This window comes from Rhyacophila brunnea, unplaced genomic scaffold (genome assembly GCF_057557595.1).
Source record: "Rhyacophila brunnea isolate RB1 unplaced genomic scaffold, BYU_Rbru_1.0 scaffold_17, whole genome shotgun sequence".
NCBI classification, from domain to species: Eukaryota; Metazoa; Arthropoda; class Insecta; order Trichoptera; family Rhyacophilidae; genus Rhyacophila; species Rhyacophila brunnea.
In genome coordinates, this window is record NW_028232827.1 from 38,853,680 (window position 1) to 38,875,245 (window position 21,566).

At 34.7% G+C, this 21,566-nt stretch overlaps 1 protein-coding gene across 2 annotated transcripts in view; it reads right to left on the minus strand.

Annotated features, from left to right (window-relative positions):
• LOC147074057 (beta-glucuronidase) overlaps window positions 1-21,566 on the minus strand; it is a 69,812-nt gene that overhangs the window by 17,897 nt on the left and 30,349 nt on the right. For both annotated transcript variants that reach the window (XM_085944629.1, XM_085944630.1), the window contains exons 3-4: window positions 4,439-4,621; window positions 798-964 (exon numbers count right to left, since the gene is read on the minus strand). In XM_085944629.1, coding sequence (XP_085800755.1) covers window positions 798-964; window positions 4,439-4,621 — 350 coding nt within the window. The remainder of the gene's footprint in view (window positions 1-797; window positions 965-4,438; window positions 4,622-21,566) is intronic.

Sequence of the window (21,566 nt, forward strand, 5' to 3'; positions counted from 1 at the left end):
TTGCCAGGTTAGTTTGGAATCTGGCGGTGTATATTACTAAAAATGAATATTATTTTTATAATTACTTTCTAAACATATTGGTTGGTTCAATCCAAATTAGAAAAGTATTATTAAAAATATGGCAACACACTAATTCACACGTATATTTAACTGGCAACTCTAAAAACGGATACGATAACTGATAGAAAATCCATCGTGTCTCGTTTCCGTTTTGGTTTCAGTCGGCCGCTTCAGTTTTGCATTTATACGTTAGTTTATCTGACAGCTCGACGGAAACGGGACTGATTGGATAGCAAAACTGATTGTATAAAAGTACCTTATTATTGATCTGTTATCTTCCATTCTTTGCTGTCAACCGTCAGAACTGATGCAGCCATTATACTGGGATCTGTCAACTCGTACAGTTGGTTGGTGTTGAGAGATACAACGATATATCGTTCGACAAACTGTAATATGTCGTAACCCACAATTCACAAATTTTACAAAAGGCAAAATCAAACATGCAAAATGTTCTATACCTCACTTGAAAGCATGTGACAAAATATTGCAATTATTTGTTTGGTCTTATATAGAATAATATGCCAACTTGTTTTTTATTTAAAAGAAAACTATTCATCAAAACATTCTGATATTTTACTTTACACAGATGTGAATACTAAAATTAGCTTGAATCAACAAAAATGTCAATTTATCCAAATTGGTGGGTTACAAAATATTGCTGTTTATCGGACGATATGTGGTCTTTGGGTCAATTTAAATCATGAGGTAATATATCTAAATAATATTGAATATCATACGTTACGACTTCCACGACGCTTCCTTGTGGTATGGTGTCTTTGAGGAGTGTATTGTCGCAGGCCACAGTGATTCGGTTCTCTGTTCCGTAATTCACGAACTTATTTATCTCCTGCTCGAACGGAAGGTGCCCGATTTCATGATGCATGGTAAGGTTTCCGTTGATCCACTAATAGAGGAAAAGACAGACAGAAAAGTTAAAAAACCTGTCCACGGCAGTTACTTAGTAGCGTGTAGTATTTTTTACTTGTGGGGGAGTTTTGTACAGTCATTCTTTGTTTTCTCGGATTGTTTTGATTTAATTTTCTTTTTCGTCATTTGTATATTCGTTGTGTTTACGCTGTTCACTTACTCCGTGCAATTATAAACAAGTTTACAGAATTTTTCAATTAATGTACCCATGTTTCAACAGTATGTTTCTGAGGTAGGGTTGCCAGACGTCCCTATTTGAGTGGGATTGTCATGAGTTCAACAGACAAATCCTGAGTCCTGCATTGCCTCTGAAAATCCGGACTTCACAAAAGTTGCATATTATTATGTACAGTTAAAGAGGCTCGCTTAATTTTTGTAGACAGCCTGACGTACCACCCTTTATGAATAAAATTTGAAACTGTCTAGAAGCTGGGAAAAATACTTATTATAAAATAAATTATATTATATTGGCGATGTATCGAGGGAAGTGACGCGAAGCTGTGCTTGCCCTATGCTTCAATGCTAGGTCGTGGCAGGTTGAAAGAGAAAATTTTTTATAATTATTTTCTTTTCTGTATACATACCTATGTACTTATTTACATATATTATAAATTAATTAAAATTATGTATTTTTTCTTAATTCTTCATTAATTCTTTTTTTTTTGATTGTTCGACATGATGGATGTCCCGATCTGTGATTTTGGAAATTTGGTAACCCTGTTCTGAGGTGTTCTGAATTATGTATTTCCTATGAAGAATGCTACATTCTTAAATCTTGTCGATTATTCATTTAATAAAAAAAATAGTTAAATTAAATAATGCCAAAATGTTATATTATTGTTTACTTATCTACTCATCGTGACGAATTGTCTGTTCATACGCTCCAGCAAATTGACAAATAAATCACATGACAATGAACATACGATGCAGTCACTTGTAGCTATCCTAATTAGTAGACGATAGGTCAAATTTTTGTTTCACTATCATATATTTAGGATTCATTTGTATCGACTAAGGTTTTCTTCAACATATTTGGTGTGTACGCGATAATTTTACAACGTTTTTATTAGCTCGTATTCTTGTTTGTCCAGTACTAATCTTTTCTTGTGTCCAGTATAAATTTTTTTTTGTTTGTCCAAGATATGTATTGGACGATTGAAGATTTTTAACTAACTTCCCGACTAGTTAGACATTTGAAATTTTTAGAATATATTAGAACACGACGACAGTGCATTCTTTTAATACTTTTAGCCATTTTTAAGCAGAATTGAATTTATTTTCAGTTAATTCTGTTTTGTATGGAAAGTTATTATTGTTGGTTGCTAAGGGGGTCCTAGCAACTAAATTATTAATATATACGTGCGTTACTATGGAAATCAATATGAAATGTCAAAATGACATTTCAGTATTCTATATTTATTCAGTATTTCTATCAAGTACAATAGAAAGTTTTTATTAATACATAGAATTGTCAAGTTTATATGATTCAACAGAAAATTTAAAAACGTGGTATATAAAAAGTTCTTTTTATCTTGTAATTATTATAATTTAAAACACTAAATAAAAGAATTGGTACACGCGCAATAAGACATTGTATCCAGTGCATGGGTGCTGTCATAATAAAGTGCGTAGGTACACAACTGAGTAATCAATTGCAGAGTAATGGATGTACATTATGAAAGTACGGCATCCTATTAAGACGGCGGAGGGAAATGGGCCAGTGAGATCTGCTACTCCACTCATTGACATAAATAATTTAAATTGGATAATGCAGTTTACATTTAAGCCTACTGCAGATCACGGAGCAAGACCACTTCTGGTTTGCATATTATAATGGAATACCTCTGACGGCTGGGTGAATTCACAGTGATCAGTAAAAAGCACCGACTCATTAGGTAAAGTATAAATACAGTCGAACTCAGTTATTACAATCATGGACATAGCGAGGTCTCGGATGTAATGAGGAAACATTCATTGACATTTTAGTTTATGATTTTCTCCATACAATTATTTATTAACTTTTATAAAGAGTTACTTCTCGGGTATACCGAGCAAAACTATTAAAGTGTCGATCGTTTAAAAACAACATTATCGACCCTAAGCAATAAAATCCGACCCGATGCCACCGGGATCGGATTATGTTTATGACACTAGTTAAGTGTCTAAGTACCTATTTGATGTTTTCGTTGACAACATTGAAATAGTATCCACGCATATGGTTGAAATTGCATGTAAAAAATCCAAGCTTTGTGAAGTCAGTAGGTACCTACCAGCGCCGGCGGCTCAGCACTTCATTACAATAAACAACTTCTTTTGTAGTTTATGAATGCCATGCTTGTTTCGGAGATTTTTATGATGGTTTTCAGATTTTTTATGTTTTATGCTTAAAGAGAACGAGGCGCAAAAAATGTTATATAACGATATAACGACTAATGCTTATAACGAGCAAATTCAGTCGGTCCCATCTTCCTCGTAATAACCAAGTTCGACTGTATTTCATATTATTGAAGCCCAGTTTTTAATGGTTTCAATCATTGTTATTATACAGTTATGTCTACATTTCTTCACTTCATCTTCTACTTCGCTTCAACTTTTTAACACTGAGTAATTTTGCGCATCCCTTAGATCAGGGGTTCACAAAGTGTGTCCCACGTGACTTTTTGATGTGTCCTGCGAGATTTATGTTAAATCTGTATTATTTTTTATTCTTCATATCGAATATTAAAATTACATTTCAAATTAAATATCCTCTTGCAAGAATGAGGACTTTCACTTGAGGTATATCCAAATATATTATATGTTTAACATGCTCATCAAATGGCTTCTTTATTTGGAAGTACCTATATTTGTGAAAAAATATTTTCTACAAAACGATCAAAATTAACAGAGAACCATATCGCATCTGTTTTGTGTATTCACCACAAAATTTGAGCCTTGATTGCAGGATTTAGTTTCAAACAAACAATTGCATAAATCAAGTGGTGAAAAAATTAAATATTATTTTTAGTACTTATATTAATAAGAGTAATAATAATGTATAGATTTAGTAAAAAATATAAGTTTACGCAATGAAATAGGTCATTTTTTATTTTTTTGCCTTATGTTTTTTAAAAACAAAAAATTTACAAAAGGGCCAAATATTTTTGATTTCAAAATTGTCCCTTTGAGGAAAAAGTTTGTGAACCCTTGGCTTAGATTGAATGTGTGGAACGCACTCTGTCGACTGTCTACACTTGTACGTTAAATAGATTTAAATTTTTCACAGGAAGCAGTGTTGCCATGCTATTTTTTCACACATTACTTACTAATGGAATAATAAATAATTTAGACAATTTGTGTTGAGCCAATTCTTTAAATTATTTTTTTACATGTCAAGATAAACGTTACAATATAATCGTCACAGTCCTTTACTTTGTCCGTACTAATTGGTTCGATAAGGTCAAAGACTTACGATCTGAGCAGCGTAGTGCACGCTTCCGAACCTAAGCCAGATTCTGCTCTCGGAGCGTCTCCAGGAGTCAGGAACGAAGAATTTTCTGTCGTACCACACCAGCCCGACGTGGTCTCTGATATTGTGATCCTGAGTGATGTCATTATAACTTGACGGAACTGGCATTGGTATTACTGGACCAGTCTGGAAAAAGAAAAAATATTTATGTAATGATATAATTTGTATTTATTAGAGAGACTCTGTGCAAATAATAAATAAAAGATCTTGGGTAGTGACATAACTAGTATCTGCATAAGCTTGTAATAGGACTTCAACTTATATGAAAGGTCTGTACGGTGTTCTCTTAAAATAAATATCCATAGATCTGTGTCAGAAAGAAGATTAATGTATTCGATACAGGTATGACGAATATTGGGGTTACTGACATGTCTTCACACCATAGATATATTCAGTGACGTCCCTAGACAAAATGCCGCCCCTAGGCAGTTCCAAAATGCCGCCACATTTTTTTATACATCACTTTTTATCCATCACTTTTTATCATCCTTTCATGACTCCAATATCTAAGAATTGTGTTGTATGGATACATTACTAACAAGCATAGAGGTATTAAATGAAAAGAGGGGAAAGGAATCGGCTTTCTCATACAGCTGAATGAAGCAGGTCAACAATAGCCGATAACTTACGAAAAATAGCGGCGCGATAAAAAAAATTCAGGGCATCACAGAGGATTTACTTCAGTCATTATAACGTACCCATATAATATAATGTTAACGTTCAAATTTTGCCACAAATTGATTACCAGCCCGCCCCACCATACTTTTTTGCCATACTAGCCGGCTTCACCATACTTTCATATAACCTGCCGCCCCTAGCTAACAAGATATAGGTATACTACTAAATCTAACATAAATGCCATCTCTGCTTTAATAGACAATATTGCGAGTATACGGTTTCTGATAGGTACATTTAAAAATACACCTGACAACTTCCATAACTCGCGAGTGACTGAAGAACGTGACGTCCAAGGACAGCGGAAGTAAACTACAAATCGCGAACCCGACAAAAAAATAAAGTCCTGTTGAAAATTTTAAAGTAAGTACCTAATTTATATATTTTGTTTCCAACCAGTGAGCTGATTTTTTTAATGGAAAGATATTTCAGTTATTACTAAGTTTAGGTACCTTTCTATATATATACGTAATTATTCTCCTCGATTTGCCGCCCTTTGAGTAACTGCCGCCCCCAGGCGACGCTCAATCTGCCTACCCCCACGGGACATCACTGGATATATTAAATGAACTTCACACGGTGATACATGTATGCAATATGTATCCACATGTCGCGTACGTGACTTGTACAGTGTGAATAGTGCAATGAAAACAAATACGTATGACTGACAAAGTTTAGTGTGCACTATTTATGTCGGATCTCCCCAGCCTACCTCCACCCTTCGCCACTGTACTGCACTGTATATAATATATATTATTTATTCACGGTGTTCCTTTAAATCAAACACAGTTTTAAAACCTTCACTAATAGATTCCTCATGGACGGTTTCCAGATTAAAAAAAGAACACATGTGATGTCGTCGATCTTCTTTTCGAGATAATGAAACTTAAATATTGCATTATTTTTTATAGGCACAACTTTTTTGTGGTAATGATTCTATAGATCTGAAACCTTTATTGATAGACTCTTCGTTGATGGTTTCCAGATAGGAATGTAAAAAATGGGTGTCATCGATTTACTTTTCGAGATAATAGAACTCAAACATTGCATTAGTGGTCGTTGTCGTTTTGCGCGTGTATTGACTCTGGTGGGGGGTGAAGGCACTCTAGTAATAATAATGATAAAATTGACAAAAAGTAATTATTTATTAGCGATTGTTTATTTTTATTTAAATAGGATATTGTGTGGCCCGTTATCTACGCATTTTAGTTTAGCATTCACAGTGTCAATGCACATTGCATATCTAATTGTAATTGGGTACATTTTCTTTGTGTTTATAGGAATGAATAAAATTTAATTGTGGAGATAAAATTCGAGGAAATTTCGTGAGTGGAATATCTACTGCGTACGCAATTATATGAATTCTAATTAGACACGACATTATTATGAAGAAAGTTACTACGTAGGTATATGAAAAAGTTGAAAAATCTTCTTCTTCTTCGGCCATATCCGCCCCTTAGGTGGAGCATATGGACACCACGCGACGCCTCCAAGAATCCCTGTCGCTCGCCAGTCTTCTTGTTTCGTTCCAGGTCACACTCTATAGATCAACGATTTCCAAACTGGGAGGCGCGGAGTGTTGCGAAGCGAAGTTAAACACAATTAATGTAGCCACAGGTTTGCAGTTTGCAAATGCATAGTTTCTAAAACGGCCACTAGTTATAAACCTAATAAAAAAACAGTCCTACAAAAAGTTGTTTGCAAACCTGTCTGAAAATATGGAGACTAATTTTATAATACCTCACTTCTATACTATTGTGAAGCGCGCTGGCTATCTCGTGAATGAAATAAAAGGGTCAAATCATAATGTTGAAATTTGAGAAAAATTTGTTTAGGAAGAATAATTTTGTTGTTAAACTTGTCTATTTGGTCGAAATTAAAAAAAATATGAGTGAATAAATGCATTCACTGATTTAAAAAGACGAAGTGAAGGCATTCATAAAAAAATGGAGCTTTGGAAATCAGAATTACAAAAAAAAAAATAGTTTGCCATGTTTCCACTTTTAAATTTCTGTGCCTGATATATTGAAGCAAACAAAAATCTGTTTACTGAGTTCTTGGTTAGTTTGCTAATGCACTTTTCATATTATTTTATTAACAGTAAAAAAAGTCGCCTGCGGTATTAACACGGTAACTGTAACTCCGGTATACCTGCGTAATTTAACAAGATAATTAAGAGCTAGTCAAAGAATCTAGTTTATCACAAGTTTTGTTTTTGTTTTGTTACGCCAAAGAAGTATAACTTCTAACGCGCGTGCATAAGTACACACACCGATTTTTTTTATACCCACTTTATCTTAATAACATTTAACTATTTATAAGCTTGGCTAGTTAGTTTTTTTTATTTATTTATAAAATAATTAGTTAGGAATGTGACAGAAATATTTTATTCTTCACAAAGTGGCAACACGTATGACCGAGCAAACTCATTACACCATCATTAGATCAGGCGCGCACACAGAAAATGCTTTAGGGGACAGGGTCCATTTTGAAAATATATCCATAATTTAAAAAATAAAAGATTTTTAAGGAGAAGACTTAGGAAAATCTAGCAGGTTCCATTGATTTCCAAATTAATCTGACTACTACATACTTATAGTTGGTCGTCGCTTCAACCGCTGAATACCGCACTTTTCCATATACATTCCCCATACCCAGACACTCCGCACTTTGATTCCAGCTATAAATATTTGGCTCGCAGGATAACTAAGGATGTTCACATACAATCTGTTGCGAGCTGTCTCCGCACTGTCTTGTCTTTTAAGCCTCATTTAGACCAAGCAAGCGAATTTTCGTTCTTCCCCCACTCCAGCGAAATTCTTATGCTCGCTCAACAGAATTTGGTTGGAGTGGGGGAAAAACAAACATTCTCTCGCTTGGTCTAGATGCGGCTTTAGACATGACACGTCAGAATATTAAAGTAAACATCGGATGACAATTTATGAGTCAGTGTTTTACTGACACATGCCGCGCGTATCGTAGAGTGCCGAGAGGAGTGGGGTCATCCCGTTCATAGAACTGCCAAATCATCCAGACCATGATCCTCAGTGACGAGGTCTTGACGAAGAATAAGGAGAAGAAATATTCCAATTACCTAAATAATTTGTAATTCTTCTGTTTCTGGGGGAGGAGGTTTTTCGGACCCGAAAACACCCCCCTTGCATGCGCTCCTTATAGATACAATCGAAAGTTGCGCCAACACGAAAATGACGATAAAAAAAAATACGTTTAGTTAAGTATACCAAACATGATTAGGTACATTGATTACATATTTAAATTTAAAACACCATAACTATTGTATAAAATTCTTATATTGTATAGATTGGCGTCAAATGGCCAGACTTTCACGCGTATCTGGTTTAGCACGGCAGATAGCACACAAATCAGAATAATAATTAATATATACCTATTGTCCGCGATAGAAAATAATATGTAGCCATTTGTATAATAATGTAATGAGATATTCGGTAGGTATCTATGAAATAATAATATTCACGCAAATCAAACAAATAATAATGAGTGTCAGTTTATTATGTAGGTACAATCTAGTGTAGGAGCTCTCAACATTTTTCTAGTATCTCTAAAGCACGGATGGCGGCTCGATTATGATAATATGACTTATGACCTTAGACTATAGATACATCTAGACGCCACCCATTGCATTACTAAATAAAGCTGCGTGCCGTGCGTTTGGTTTGTGGGCGAGCGAACGCATTCGTGTACAAATGTTTGAGACCATAGACCATTTCGCTAGTGCTCGCCCAAAGTCCTCGCACTAGACGCTCAAAATTAAAATATAATTTTCTATTTTTTTTTACGTTATATAGTATTTTTGAGCGGTCAAAATGCAACCATTAGGTAAAGATATCCATAATTAAAATTATTTTAAAGAAACACTAGGTCCCTTGATGTTAAAATACATAATAATATACAAATAAATTATCACGAACATGTATCAACTTACCTATGAAACGTAATACCATCTTCTTGCTTATTAGTACGGCTACCATATTTTAATACAACGATAGCAATAGCAATTTTAGCAACACGGTTATCGACGCTTAGTTTTAGCAATAAAGTAAGATTTTGCGGCGACACCGTAGCAAATCATCTCCCACATCTGTAAACCTTTTATCTTACTCTAGCGCGTGTCGCAGAGATTATAAGGGTGCCGAATACTTTCTCACTCGCACTTATGCATCGTTTTTGTCGAAGCCTTGCTTATAACACACTTGCACAATAAGGATCTCAAAAAAATAACGAAAGTATACAATTTTTATTGATAAAAGTTATTATACACACAAATTATTATAAATACATATAAATTGAAGCGTTTGAATGTGATTTCGAAATGTTATTATATTTAATTATTTCTATTTCGCCTTAAAGAAATTTGACTAAAGAAATATAAATAATAATCTACTTGAAATGTTTCCAAGCCGTAGGCAAAATTTGTGGTAACATGTCAATTGTACGTATTAAGAAATTTTCACGGTAGCACAGTTCCCCGTGAGCTTTTTTATCGGAAAGAGATAACCGTATAGGTACTAGGTATACGGTCATTTCTATAGCACCGTTGAAAAAATTACGAGTTGTTTGTGGAGCATTGCAGACAATAATGTTCCAATTTTATAACATCGTAACTTAACGTAACCTAACAAATAATCCAGTATATCGGCTATTTTCAAAAATTGTTTGTCGCTGGGATCCTGTATACCAGTGCTCCGCAACCTTTTCTCACCCACGGCACGCCAAAGGTCTTCTCAGAATTCCACGGCACACCACACGTAAAACAATTTATACGCCAAAACATGGACCCCACATCCTGGAGGGGGACCCCAAGCCATCATTTTTGGCGGGGCCCCCTACCTATCCCTAAGGTTAAAGACTGTGTGATACTGTAAGATAGCATTTTTCAAATGGTGTTCGAGGTAAAATTAATGATATTGATTGTATGTTTAGCAATTTTTTGTATTTATTGATACATCCACTTGAATAAAATTATGGATAGTTGTTGTCGGGTTAAGAATAATTTCATTATTTGTCGAGTTTTGACGAAATAATAATTAATTGGATCCTACAATCGAATCTTTTAAAATATTAATACGCAGGCGACTTTTTTTTACTATTAATGCAAATTTGTAATTTGTGTTTATCTCACTTATCTGGTTGACCTACCACGCCGCCCCCCCCCCCTAAGCCTGGGCCCACAGGCTAGAGCCCAGTCAGCCAGTGGCGAAGGGTGGAGGTAGGCTGTTAAGATCCGCCATAAACAGTGCACATTAAACTTTTTCAGACATAGATATTTGTTTTCGTTGAAATAAGACTACAATTTACAGATAGTGTTGGTTAGTTTTTAAAATTCAATTAAACCCTGAGAAACCAAGCCATAATAGATAATAGTCAAAAAATGCATGTATATCTATAAAATATCTAAAATTATGCAATTAAATCATACATAACTTTGAATATTATATAAATAGACGAATATTTTTAATTTATTATAGTTTCGTTTAGGCAGGGCTTAATGAATTTAAAAAAATAACCAACAATATATGCAATATGTATTTTTAATCCAACGAAAACAAATAATTATGAATAAAAAAGTGTGCACAATTTTGTCGTATTGCCCAAATTAGACCAAAACTATTATGGTTTCGTTTAGGCAGGGTTTAATTGATTTTTAAAAACTAACTAACACCATCTGTAAATTGTAGTCTTAGTTCAATAAAGACAAATACATATGACTAAAAAAGTTTAGTGTGCACTATTTATAGCGAATCTTAACAGCCTACCTCCACCCTTCGCCACTGCAGTCAGCTCCCCTCTTGTGGGGGCCATGCACCAAAATTACATTAATTTATGTTTTTTTATTTTATGAATAATTAAATATACAAACAACATAACACACGACGAAGAACTAAAATTGTACATATTTCCTTGTATTTGTATTATCAATATAATAACTAATTAATGTGATAACTGAGCTTGTTTCAATGAACGTAAAAGTTTTATATATCTTGACTTGCTATTTGAAAGAGCAACACGAAGTTCTCGGTTAAGACCCTTCCAGCAAGACTGCTAATTATTTTGAATTGAGTTGAAAAACTTTGCTCACCTAGATATGTCATAGGAAATGGGAGCTGAACTGCGATAGCCTTGTCGGAAATCCGAGGATATTCTTTATTAACCGAAATCCAGAAAATAGCAAATGGAACATCGGCGAAGGTCAGTTTTAGCGTCCCGTCGTTTCTCAATCCAACCAATCCCTCGAATTTAGAGAAAAGCGCTTCTATAGAATTTTCATCATTGGTTGCAAAAGGGTTTTGAATCCAGTCATATTGATTGTATGAAAGTAATGATTAAATTTATTTTGCAGTAAAGTTAAATGTTTTTGAGACGGATCCAAAATTAATTATTATTTGTTTTCAATGGTGGTCTGGTAGGTCCTTTGCTACATTTGTAGAGATCCTCGTCTGAACTCCTTCTACTTTATCAGAGCACGTCAATATATTTAATTCTGACCTTGCATTGTTTTATTAAGTTAATACAGGTGCTCAAATATATTACCAGCCATGTACGAAATTTTGGCTATTAAGTAAGTATTGTATAATGTACGAAATTATTTGTATTTCTTTTGGGCAATGCGCCGCGGCACACCTAGCATCGTCTCACGGCACACCGGTTGCGGAGCATTGCTGTATACGACAAGAAACGTGTTGTATTTAGACATGAATTTTATCTCAGTACTATACGACCCAAAGAGGTTGGACGGTTTTTCATATACGATCATATAATTCCGATACAACATTTCACGGTGAAGTGTGATACGGCGAACTGCATACGTACAAATTTCCGGACACGAATTTTGTGAAGCGCAAAGTCACTGTGATGGGCGGGCCACGTTGAGAGAATGCCTGATCACAGGGTTCTAAAGATCCTGACCAGGTGGGTACTCTAGCGGAAGCCAAGAATTAGGTGGAGTGATTTTGTTGAGGAGAACTGTATGACGGAAAGACTTGGAAACTGGAGAAGACTGGCAAAGTCCCACCTTGGGATGTAGCGCCGACGAAGAAGAAGAACATATTGTGAAATGAAAACATATGCATAATAGTATGTACTGACAAATAAACAAATGTCGCCATAATGGCATAATCAACTTTTTACAATAACAAGAAATAGGTACCTATATATTATTTATTATTACGAAAGGTCTGATCAGGGGTAGGTTAGAAAATTTAAAGATTAGGTATATTTTAAAAGAATCAGATCTAATGACGACATCCAGAATGATATAAAGATGAATGGTAGACGGGTCCATAAGCTTCGAATGCGGACGATACAGTTCTACTGGCGGATAATGTCGAAGACCTTCAATGCTTGGTGATCAGAAAGTGTGTGGGCTTAGAATACCCTTAAAAAACGACTATAATAGTCGTAACTCGTAAGTAACTGGTAAAGAGGGTGAAGCAAGTGTGATACCTCGGTGACCGTCTACAAGAAGACCGAAGATCAAACGGCGCTTGTAGTTCAGTGCGTAAGGCGCTGGCCTTTCATCCGGGGGCTCTATCCGGATTCGATTCTTGGCGAGGTCACAAATCACAAAATAGGTATTATTTCAAACGTGGGTGTTTATGATTGTTTATCTTCTATTACTAATTATTACACTACTGTTTCACTACGATTACGATTAGTGCAGGATCCCATAGACTTTTCGTATACATAATATGCGGAACACATTCTGACAATTGGAATGGGTTTTTGGGGTCACAAAGATATATAATGTCGATGTTGCCAGGCGATATTAGTGGTCAATTTTTTTTATTGAGGTTTTAATTTTTTTTCTTATAACCCACCAAAAATTGTTCTGGGTTCTTCAATAAAACCATGACCGAATCAGGGATTGATTGAAAATGCAATAATTGTACCATGCCATCGGCATGGTCGTAGAACGGTTCGTCCCGTTTGAAAAAATAAAAATAGCGGGTAGTGCAATGTGTTCAAAATTATCGATTCTTAGGATCCTCCTTGGCTTAAATTATTTTATTTAGTGGCATTTTGTATAGAATCACCCAGATTGGTTTCTTTACTATATCTATGCATATGACACTAGTTTTAGTATTATGGTTAATCCAGAAACGGCGTAGGTTGCATAATATATAGGTTGGTGAATATATTAAATAACGATAACCACTAATCACACTAAGTACACATTTATTAAAAAAAAAAAAAAAAAACAAATCGAATGTTCAAACTGCTTTAAGTATCATGATCACAGTTTTTACAAACACTACTTACACATTTGCACAATGATATACATGTCAAAGCCGATTTCTTATAACTACATGATAATGTACGGCAGTTAGAATTACATTTGCGTGATTTAATTAAATACTTTTGCAGAGGTTCATTCGTCATTTGTCTTGGATACAAATTATTTTGTCGTAACTCATAGCCAAGTTGTAAAAAATCAATAGGCTCAGATAATGGATCAGATGAGCTTTTCCATAAATAAAACTGTGCTGAAGCCTTTAAACAGTGTAAATAAAATTAATCATATCTGCATATCACTCTTGACAAATTTAAACTAAATCCAATATTTTGGGAAATAAATTTATGCCGAAGCTCATCCGCTGTTGTTTTTTGTTTACATAATAAGTAAGTGCAAACTTTTTCCAGGTCTTGAAACTGCCTTGGTCTCCAACAAACCATTTCCTAAAGCTGAAATTGAATCCTGAACAAAACTCATTGACGAGATGGCTAAAGCTTGTTTCTTTGTACTTATGCCACTAGTGGTGTCGCAGCCGGTTAAAGAATGTAATGCTGGAAAAATATTACAAATATTTTTGCCAAGAGATTCAGCTGCCAAATGGCATCCTAAAACATGGGATTTCTTCTGAGATCCCTCAAACCATAATCCACGGCAACCAATCGTTGCAAGTTTATTCCAGAAATTAATGCCTAAAATTAAAACATCTGTATCGGGACTGTGATAATCTCCAAATTTTGCATTTTTATTGCATGAAATTTATGACAGAACATTCTAGAGTCTGCTTCTAAATGATTTTGATTTTAAATCAATGGCGTCAGTGAAAATTGATCCCTGCATTTTAAACCATTGTGTGGGGTCGTCAAATCCACCACAAATGTACAGCTCACTTTCTTCGTTGATTTTTGCAAACACATTTAACAAGCTGTAATTTATTTTGAGAGCTCACAAAAAAATCTTTGCAATTCATCCGCCACATCTAAGGGAAAATCTCCAAGGCTTACATATTATAAGCATTTACACTGTTTAAGGGCTTCAGCACAAGTTTATTTATGGAAAAGCTCATCTGATCCACTATTGAGCCTATTGATTTCCTACAACTTCTAACAACTACGAGAAAATAATTTGTATCCAAGACAAATGACTAATAAACCTCTGCCAAATGATTTAGTTAAACCATGCAAATGTAATTCTAACTGCCGTACATATCATATAGTTATAAGAAATCGGCTTTGACATGCATATCATTGTGCAAACGTGTAAGTAGTGTTTGTAAAAACTGTGATCATGATACTAAAAGCAGTTTGAACATTCGACTTGTTTCTTTTTTTTTTTTAATAAATGTGTATTTAGTGTGGTTAGTGGTTATCGTTATTTCATTTATTTACCTATCTATATGTGCAACCTACACTGTTTCTGGATTAACCATAATACTAAAACTAATGGCATATGCATAGATATAGTAAAGAAACCAATTTAGATGATTCTATACAAAAATGCTACTAAATAAAATAATTTAAGCCAAGGAGGATCCTAAGAATCGATAATTTTGAACACATTGCACTACCCGCTATTTTTATTTTTTCAAACGGGACGAACCGTTCTACGGCCATGCCGATGGCATGGTACAATTATTGCATTTTCAATCAATCCCTGATTGGGTCATGGTTTTATTGAAGAACCCAAAACAATTTTTGGTGGGTTATAAGAAAAAAAATTAAAAACCTCAATAAAAAAAAATTGACCACTAATATCGTCTGGCAACATCGACTTTATATATCTTTGTGACCCCTAAAACCTATTCCAATTGTCAGAATGCGTTCCGCATATTATGTATACGAAAAGTCTATGGGATCCTGCACTAGATGGCTCGTTGTAGTGTTAAAAATAATATAATGGACCTACCTACTACCACGGTGGCCGCGCGGCATAAGCATTGGACTATCATGCCGTGGGTCCCAGGTTCGAATCCTGGGTCTGGCAAGTACACATATTATTGTTTTTCAATATGTGTGTGGGTCAGGGTATGGACCTAATAGGTTGAGCAAGTGGCTGACATCCATTTCTCGTAAAAACAAAATCTGTTAATACAAACCTCTACTCTGTGGAGGCCCATATGATCCTATTAGGATCGGACATAGTCGAAGATTTTTAGGTAAGTATATATTATTTTCCAACAAAAAAAGACCAGAATTGAAAAATAAATTAAATATAGTATATTCTGAAAACGAGACACATGCAAGTCTGGGCACTCGATGGTGGGCGATCAACGATCTACATTAGTGCATTACATCCGTATTGGTCGAAGGACGAAACCTGGAGGTAGATACATTACTAACAAAATATACACCACTAAATCTAATTTAAATGCCATCTCTACTTCAATGACAATATTGCGAGTCTACGGTTTTCAGATACATTTAAATATACACCTGACAACTTTCAAAACTCGCGAGTGACTGGCAAAAATATTTGGATAAATTAATTAGGTAAGTATGTAGGTACCTGCCGATAATTCATATATAATTCTCAAATCTGCACGTGTCATTGGTGGTCATCAAGGATGCGACGTTCAAGGACAACGGAAGTAAACTAGACATCGCAAACCCGACAAAGAAACACTCCGGTTAAACATTCTATGTTAATTAATACATTTTGTTTCCAACCAGTGAGCTGATTTTTTTATTGGAGAGATATTTCCGCGATTACTAAGTTTAGGTTATTATTTCTATATATACCTAATGATTATTCTCGATTTGCCGCCCTTCGAGTAACTGCCGCCCCCAAGCGACGCTCAATCTGCCTACCCCCACGGGACGTCACTGAGTACGATGAGGATTTCCTGCGCTGATCACATTGAGAAACAGCGTTGTCAACTCTGCGTTTTTCTTTTAATATCTAGCATTTTTCGGTAGGCATCTAGCGTGCAAAAAATGTATCTAGCTTATGGCGTTTTTATTAGCATTTTTTGATGTCTTCCACAGCTTTAAATGTGCTGAAAATAAGCTAGATATTTATTTTATTTATTCAGATATTTAATGAAAGTAGGTCGGTACTTGTGAAATAAGACAACACAATGAAACAATATGAGCATTCTTGGCGTTATATTAATAATTATAATGTTATCAGATATTATAATTTAATGTGTGCTTAGGCATGTGGCGTCACATTGATAATGATCGGGGATTCCACTCTCTGGTATTACCTAATTATTGCTTATCATATGTTGTTAGTTTAATTAATTAATTATATTTGTCAATTTAAAAAAAAATTGGGAAACTGTGGTGTGATTTTTTTTGCCATTATTTTCTAAAGGCAAGTATTACAATTTTATTTTCACGAAATCTAGCGTTTTTTCCTGCCAAATAGCTTGTTTTCGTACCCCGTCTGCCATGTTTTTGTCAACGACGGTTGGCAACACTGTTGAGAAACATGATTTATTCCAGCTCGTAATGCAGAGAAAGGAAGAGATCACAGAGGCGTGGGGAGAAAGAGATTTTCTTGGCAACACAACTTTCGCGAGTGACTGATGTCCTAGGCTAGCGATTTCCAAACTGGGAGGCGCGGAGTGTTGCGAAGGGAGGCGCGAAAATTTTCACACAAATGTAGCCACGTCATGTTTGCAGTTTGCAAATGCATAGTTTATAAAACGGCCGCTAGCTATAAACAACATAAAAAAACAGTCCTATAAAAGTTAGGTTGTTTGCAAACCTGTAAGTTGATATCGAGACTAATTTTATTATACCTCATTTCTATACTATTGTTGCATAGCCCCTACAAGAGGGGGGTTGACAGGGCTCCAGCCTGGGGGCCCGGCGTTGCGGATCGACCCATTAAGTGAGATAAACACCACAAATTCGTTCTATTAGTTAAAAAAAATCGCCTGCGGCGCTGTTTCAGTTCCGAGTTATTATTGTTTCATAATAAATGTGTCTGTGTGATACAATTTGATGTGATTATATGGTGTGTGTGATTGATGATAATTCACATATAGAATTGTATTGTATAATTATTTGTAGTGTATTTCCTGACTAATAAAAATGGCTATATGGAAACAAAAACCTTTGTTAAATTTTGGTTGAATCGAACTGAAGAAAAAAAGCACTTTGTGTAGAAATGTATTTAATGAAATAAAGGGGGGAGACGCCTAGATTAGATTGTTTTAAAAGGGAGGCGTAGTAATGTAAAGTTTGGAAAACACTGTCCCAGGCGTTGGTTTCCATACCACTGGCCCAGGAATCAGAATAATATACAGATATTAAAAATAATCAAAACCATAAAAAAAAAATGTTGTATATCGAGATAATATCACTGCACAAAATGTAGGCACATATATAAATGTAATAATTTGATGCATTAACAATCGCAATAAACAGATAAAATAGCAATACATGTCATGTCTGTAAATTATTTTCATTCAAATTAAAATAGCGTGTCGCGGATTGCCAGGTATATTTGGCTGATTTATCATGAATGTGTCACATTTTAATGAATTTTATATTATTATGTTGTGTATCAAGAAGTGATATTAAAAACAAATTATTGTTTCTACCTATCTGTGATTACGGTGACCATAATTTCATGAAAAAATAATGGATACAATATTGTATTATGTGTGAAAAACGTAGGGGAAAACGTTGGATTTTACGTCACAGTTACACCAAAATACTTCTTGAAACACTAATAAGACCACGTCTTGTCATGTACCTATGTCATTTGCGTGTTTCGTGACACAGAGGCCCGACGCGCTCACTAATGTTAATCTCTCCCCTAATATAAGGGAATTAACAATACATTTTTTTATTTTTATAACAAGTATGTGTTTGAACAATATATTTATATTGTATGTTTTTTACAAATATGAAGGTACCGAATTCGCAATTTCTGCCTTAATTTGCTGTCTTTAAGCAACGCATGATCTGCCTCCTCTGACTCCTACGGGACGTCACTATAATTTTAACATTGTTCAATCATAGTTGATTGTTTGTTATGTGAAATCTAAATCGGTATTATTAAATAGGTACTACACATATTTTTAGATTTTTGTTATAATATCTAAAGTGAATAACTCCATGACAGGTTTGGAGGCCCCCTTATTTTTTGACGAATTGCCGCTCTCTAGGAAACCTCGTTCAGTCGCGCATGACCAAACATGGAAACAATGCTGATTGCTGACTGAACAGAACGTGCTGTATGGTATCTACGGACCCAACACTGACATATAATATAGCCGGGTGGAGACGGAGACGACAAAAACTAGCCGTACGCTTTATATACGTGTCCATTTATATATTACATCCATGTACGATGATGAACGAGTCATAAAGAAAGTGACATTCGGGAAACAAATAATAGGCGAAGATCAAGTCAACCTCGTATGAAGAAGGATAGTATCGGGATGCATTTCAAGACATTGGACCATAAAAACTGGTGGAAAGCGGCTTTAATTAGATCTGGTAGAAGGTGGATGCTAAGACACTCATATTTAAACGTGGGATATGTACCTATTAACATACGCTACCTTCCCCGCGCGCCCTGCACGCATGCGAGAACCATTATATACCTACTGTTGATAATTTTGGCCATTTGACTTTCCAACGGGATTTTATTTGTTAATATCAGCTGATTAGTTTATGAGCAGGGCTCGAAATGGACCGGAGCGCACCGGAGCGCCGTTCCTGTTCGTGAAATCGGTAAAATTATCGCTCTGTCTCGTGGAAAAAATAATTTGACCGTCTGAGCTAGATAGGCCATATAATAGAAAATCTAACACACTTATTTTTATGAAAACACATAGAATTTGATAACTATGTCTTCTAACTATGATAACTATGTATTGTTCATCAGAAAACTGTCGAGCGCTCCGGTTCGTAAACTTTTCCATTTCGAGTGCTGTTTATGAGTTAAACTTGATGACATTATTGCTACTGATTTTATAACACCCCAGCTCCAGGATGACACCCCATTATGGGAAAGGGGTCCCGACAAAATCGCCCGGACATTGCCGCCCAGACATTGCCACCAAAACAATTTAGAAATGAGACTATTTTTATTTTTTTCATAATACATATAAGTACTGCCCTTCCAAGGAAGAAGGCAGTAACTCGCAAAATTTGTGAAATTGATTTATGAATGCCATCCGTTAGGTAATTTTGAAAGCTATATTCTGTTCACTTTAAAATCAGAATTATCACTAAAATACCGTTAAAATCCTTAGTGAAAAAATGGACATCTGCTAAAATAATACAAATTTCTTAGCAAAAAGCCAGTAATTGCACCTATTTATTGCTGTTACTGCTTGTTTATTATTACTTTATTTGTATTTTAACATCCTACTAATAAAAATTATCACCGTTTTTTATTAATTCACAGTACTAAAGTTGGAAAAAAACCACATTATGTCATATATCTCGAAAGTGTGTGAGAGTCAGTTACAGCCTTCTTCCTTAGAAGGCCAATATAATTTAGATACTTACACAAATAAAAAAACACACGAATAAAAAATAGAGATAGGTATTAAAAATTATAAATTATTTAAAATTAAATTTCAATATTACCTTCTTAAATTAGAAATACTACCATACAAAGGCAGTCTTTCGTTTAATTGGATTTAGTACTAAGTAAGTGTTGAAAGTGAGAGTGAGAGTCAGTTACAGCCTTCTTCCTTAGAAGGCCAATATAATTTAGATACTTACACAAATAAAAAAACACACGAATAAAAAATAGAGATAGGTATTAAAAATTATAAATTATTTAAAATTAAATTTCAATATTACCTTCTTAAATTAGAAATACTACCATACAAAGGCAGTCTTTCGTTTAATTGGATTTAGTACTAAGTAAGTGTTGAAAGTGAGAGTGAGAGTCAGTTACAGCCTTCTTCCTTAGAAGGCCAATATAATTTAGATACTTACACAAATAAAAAAACACACGAATAAAAAATAGAGATAGGTATTAAAAATTATAAATTATTTAAAATTAAATTTCAATATTACCTTCTTAAATTAGAAATACTACCATACAAAGGCAGTCTTTCGTTTAATTGGATTTAGTACTAAGTAAGTGTTAAAATCCGATGATTTTAAGTTATTGCCTACTCTACTAACAACTGCAACGGATTAAATCTCAAATTACACTGATTATCGTAAGTATCGATACGCAATTCGAAAAACCAAAAAGCACTTGTTTTATATATTTTTTTATTTTTTGCGGGCGGTTTTGTCTAGGCGGATTTGCCCAGGCGGTATTGACGAGCACTAGTACGGGCGGTTTTGTCGGGGTGCCATCTTAAAGACGTATTCTACGTAAAAAACGATGCCTTAAAATAGTTGACTGTCCTGTTTAATAAAGGACGTACGGTCACCGTACCTATAATCATCAGAACGCCGTTTGACATGTTACGATTGTTATGATGAATGTTATGCTTATGATATATAAGTTGGGTTCATTAAATTGTAATAATAGCGATCCGAAAACTTGTGAAATTGTCAAAATAAATTTTGAAAATGGAGCGTGCTAGAATTTGACAGATTTAATTCTGCGGTGATGACTGATTAGTGATTACTGATTACTGATTGACTCATTAGGTACTCACTGAATGTGATTACGGAAAAAAATGTTTGTAATACTGTTTAAATGTCACATTTATTTACTCAGATGAATCAGTGATCCACACTGACATGCTATTAACGAACTGCAATTCCTCATGAAAAGTCATTATATTAAATTCAAAATTTATACGAAGTATTTAATTTGATTTTATTAAAAAAAAAAAAAAGATACGGACCGCCTTTGTTTACAAGTTCTGTCGAAGCCAGTGGTGGCGAATCTATGGCACGCGTGATAATTTTGCATGGCACGCGTTTGAAGGGAAAACATACATATAATAATAATAAATGACAGATCGCATAGTATAAAAAATAGCAGACAAATACTCTTGAAGAATAAGCATTACGTTTAATGTAAATATATAATTGCATAGGTCGGTTCTTGGCTTTATGCGACACATATAATATTTCCGCACTAACCTCATCAGGCGGCATTGGGATGCCGCACCCGAACCTCTAATTTTGATCGATTTCAAAGCCTGAGTGTTTGTGATAGTTCAAAATTACTGATAACCACCTT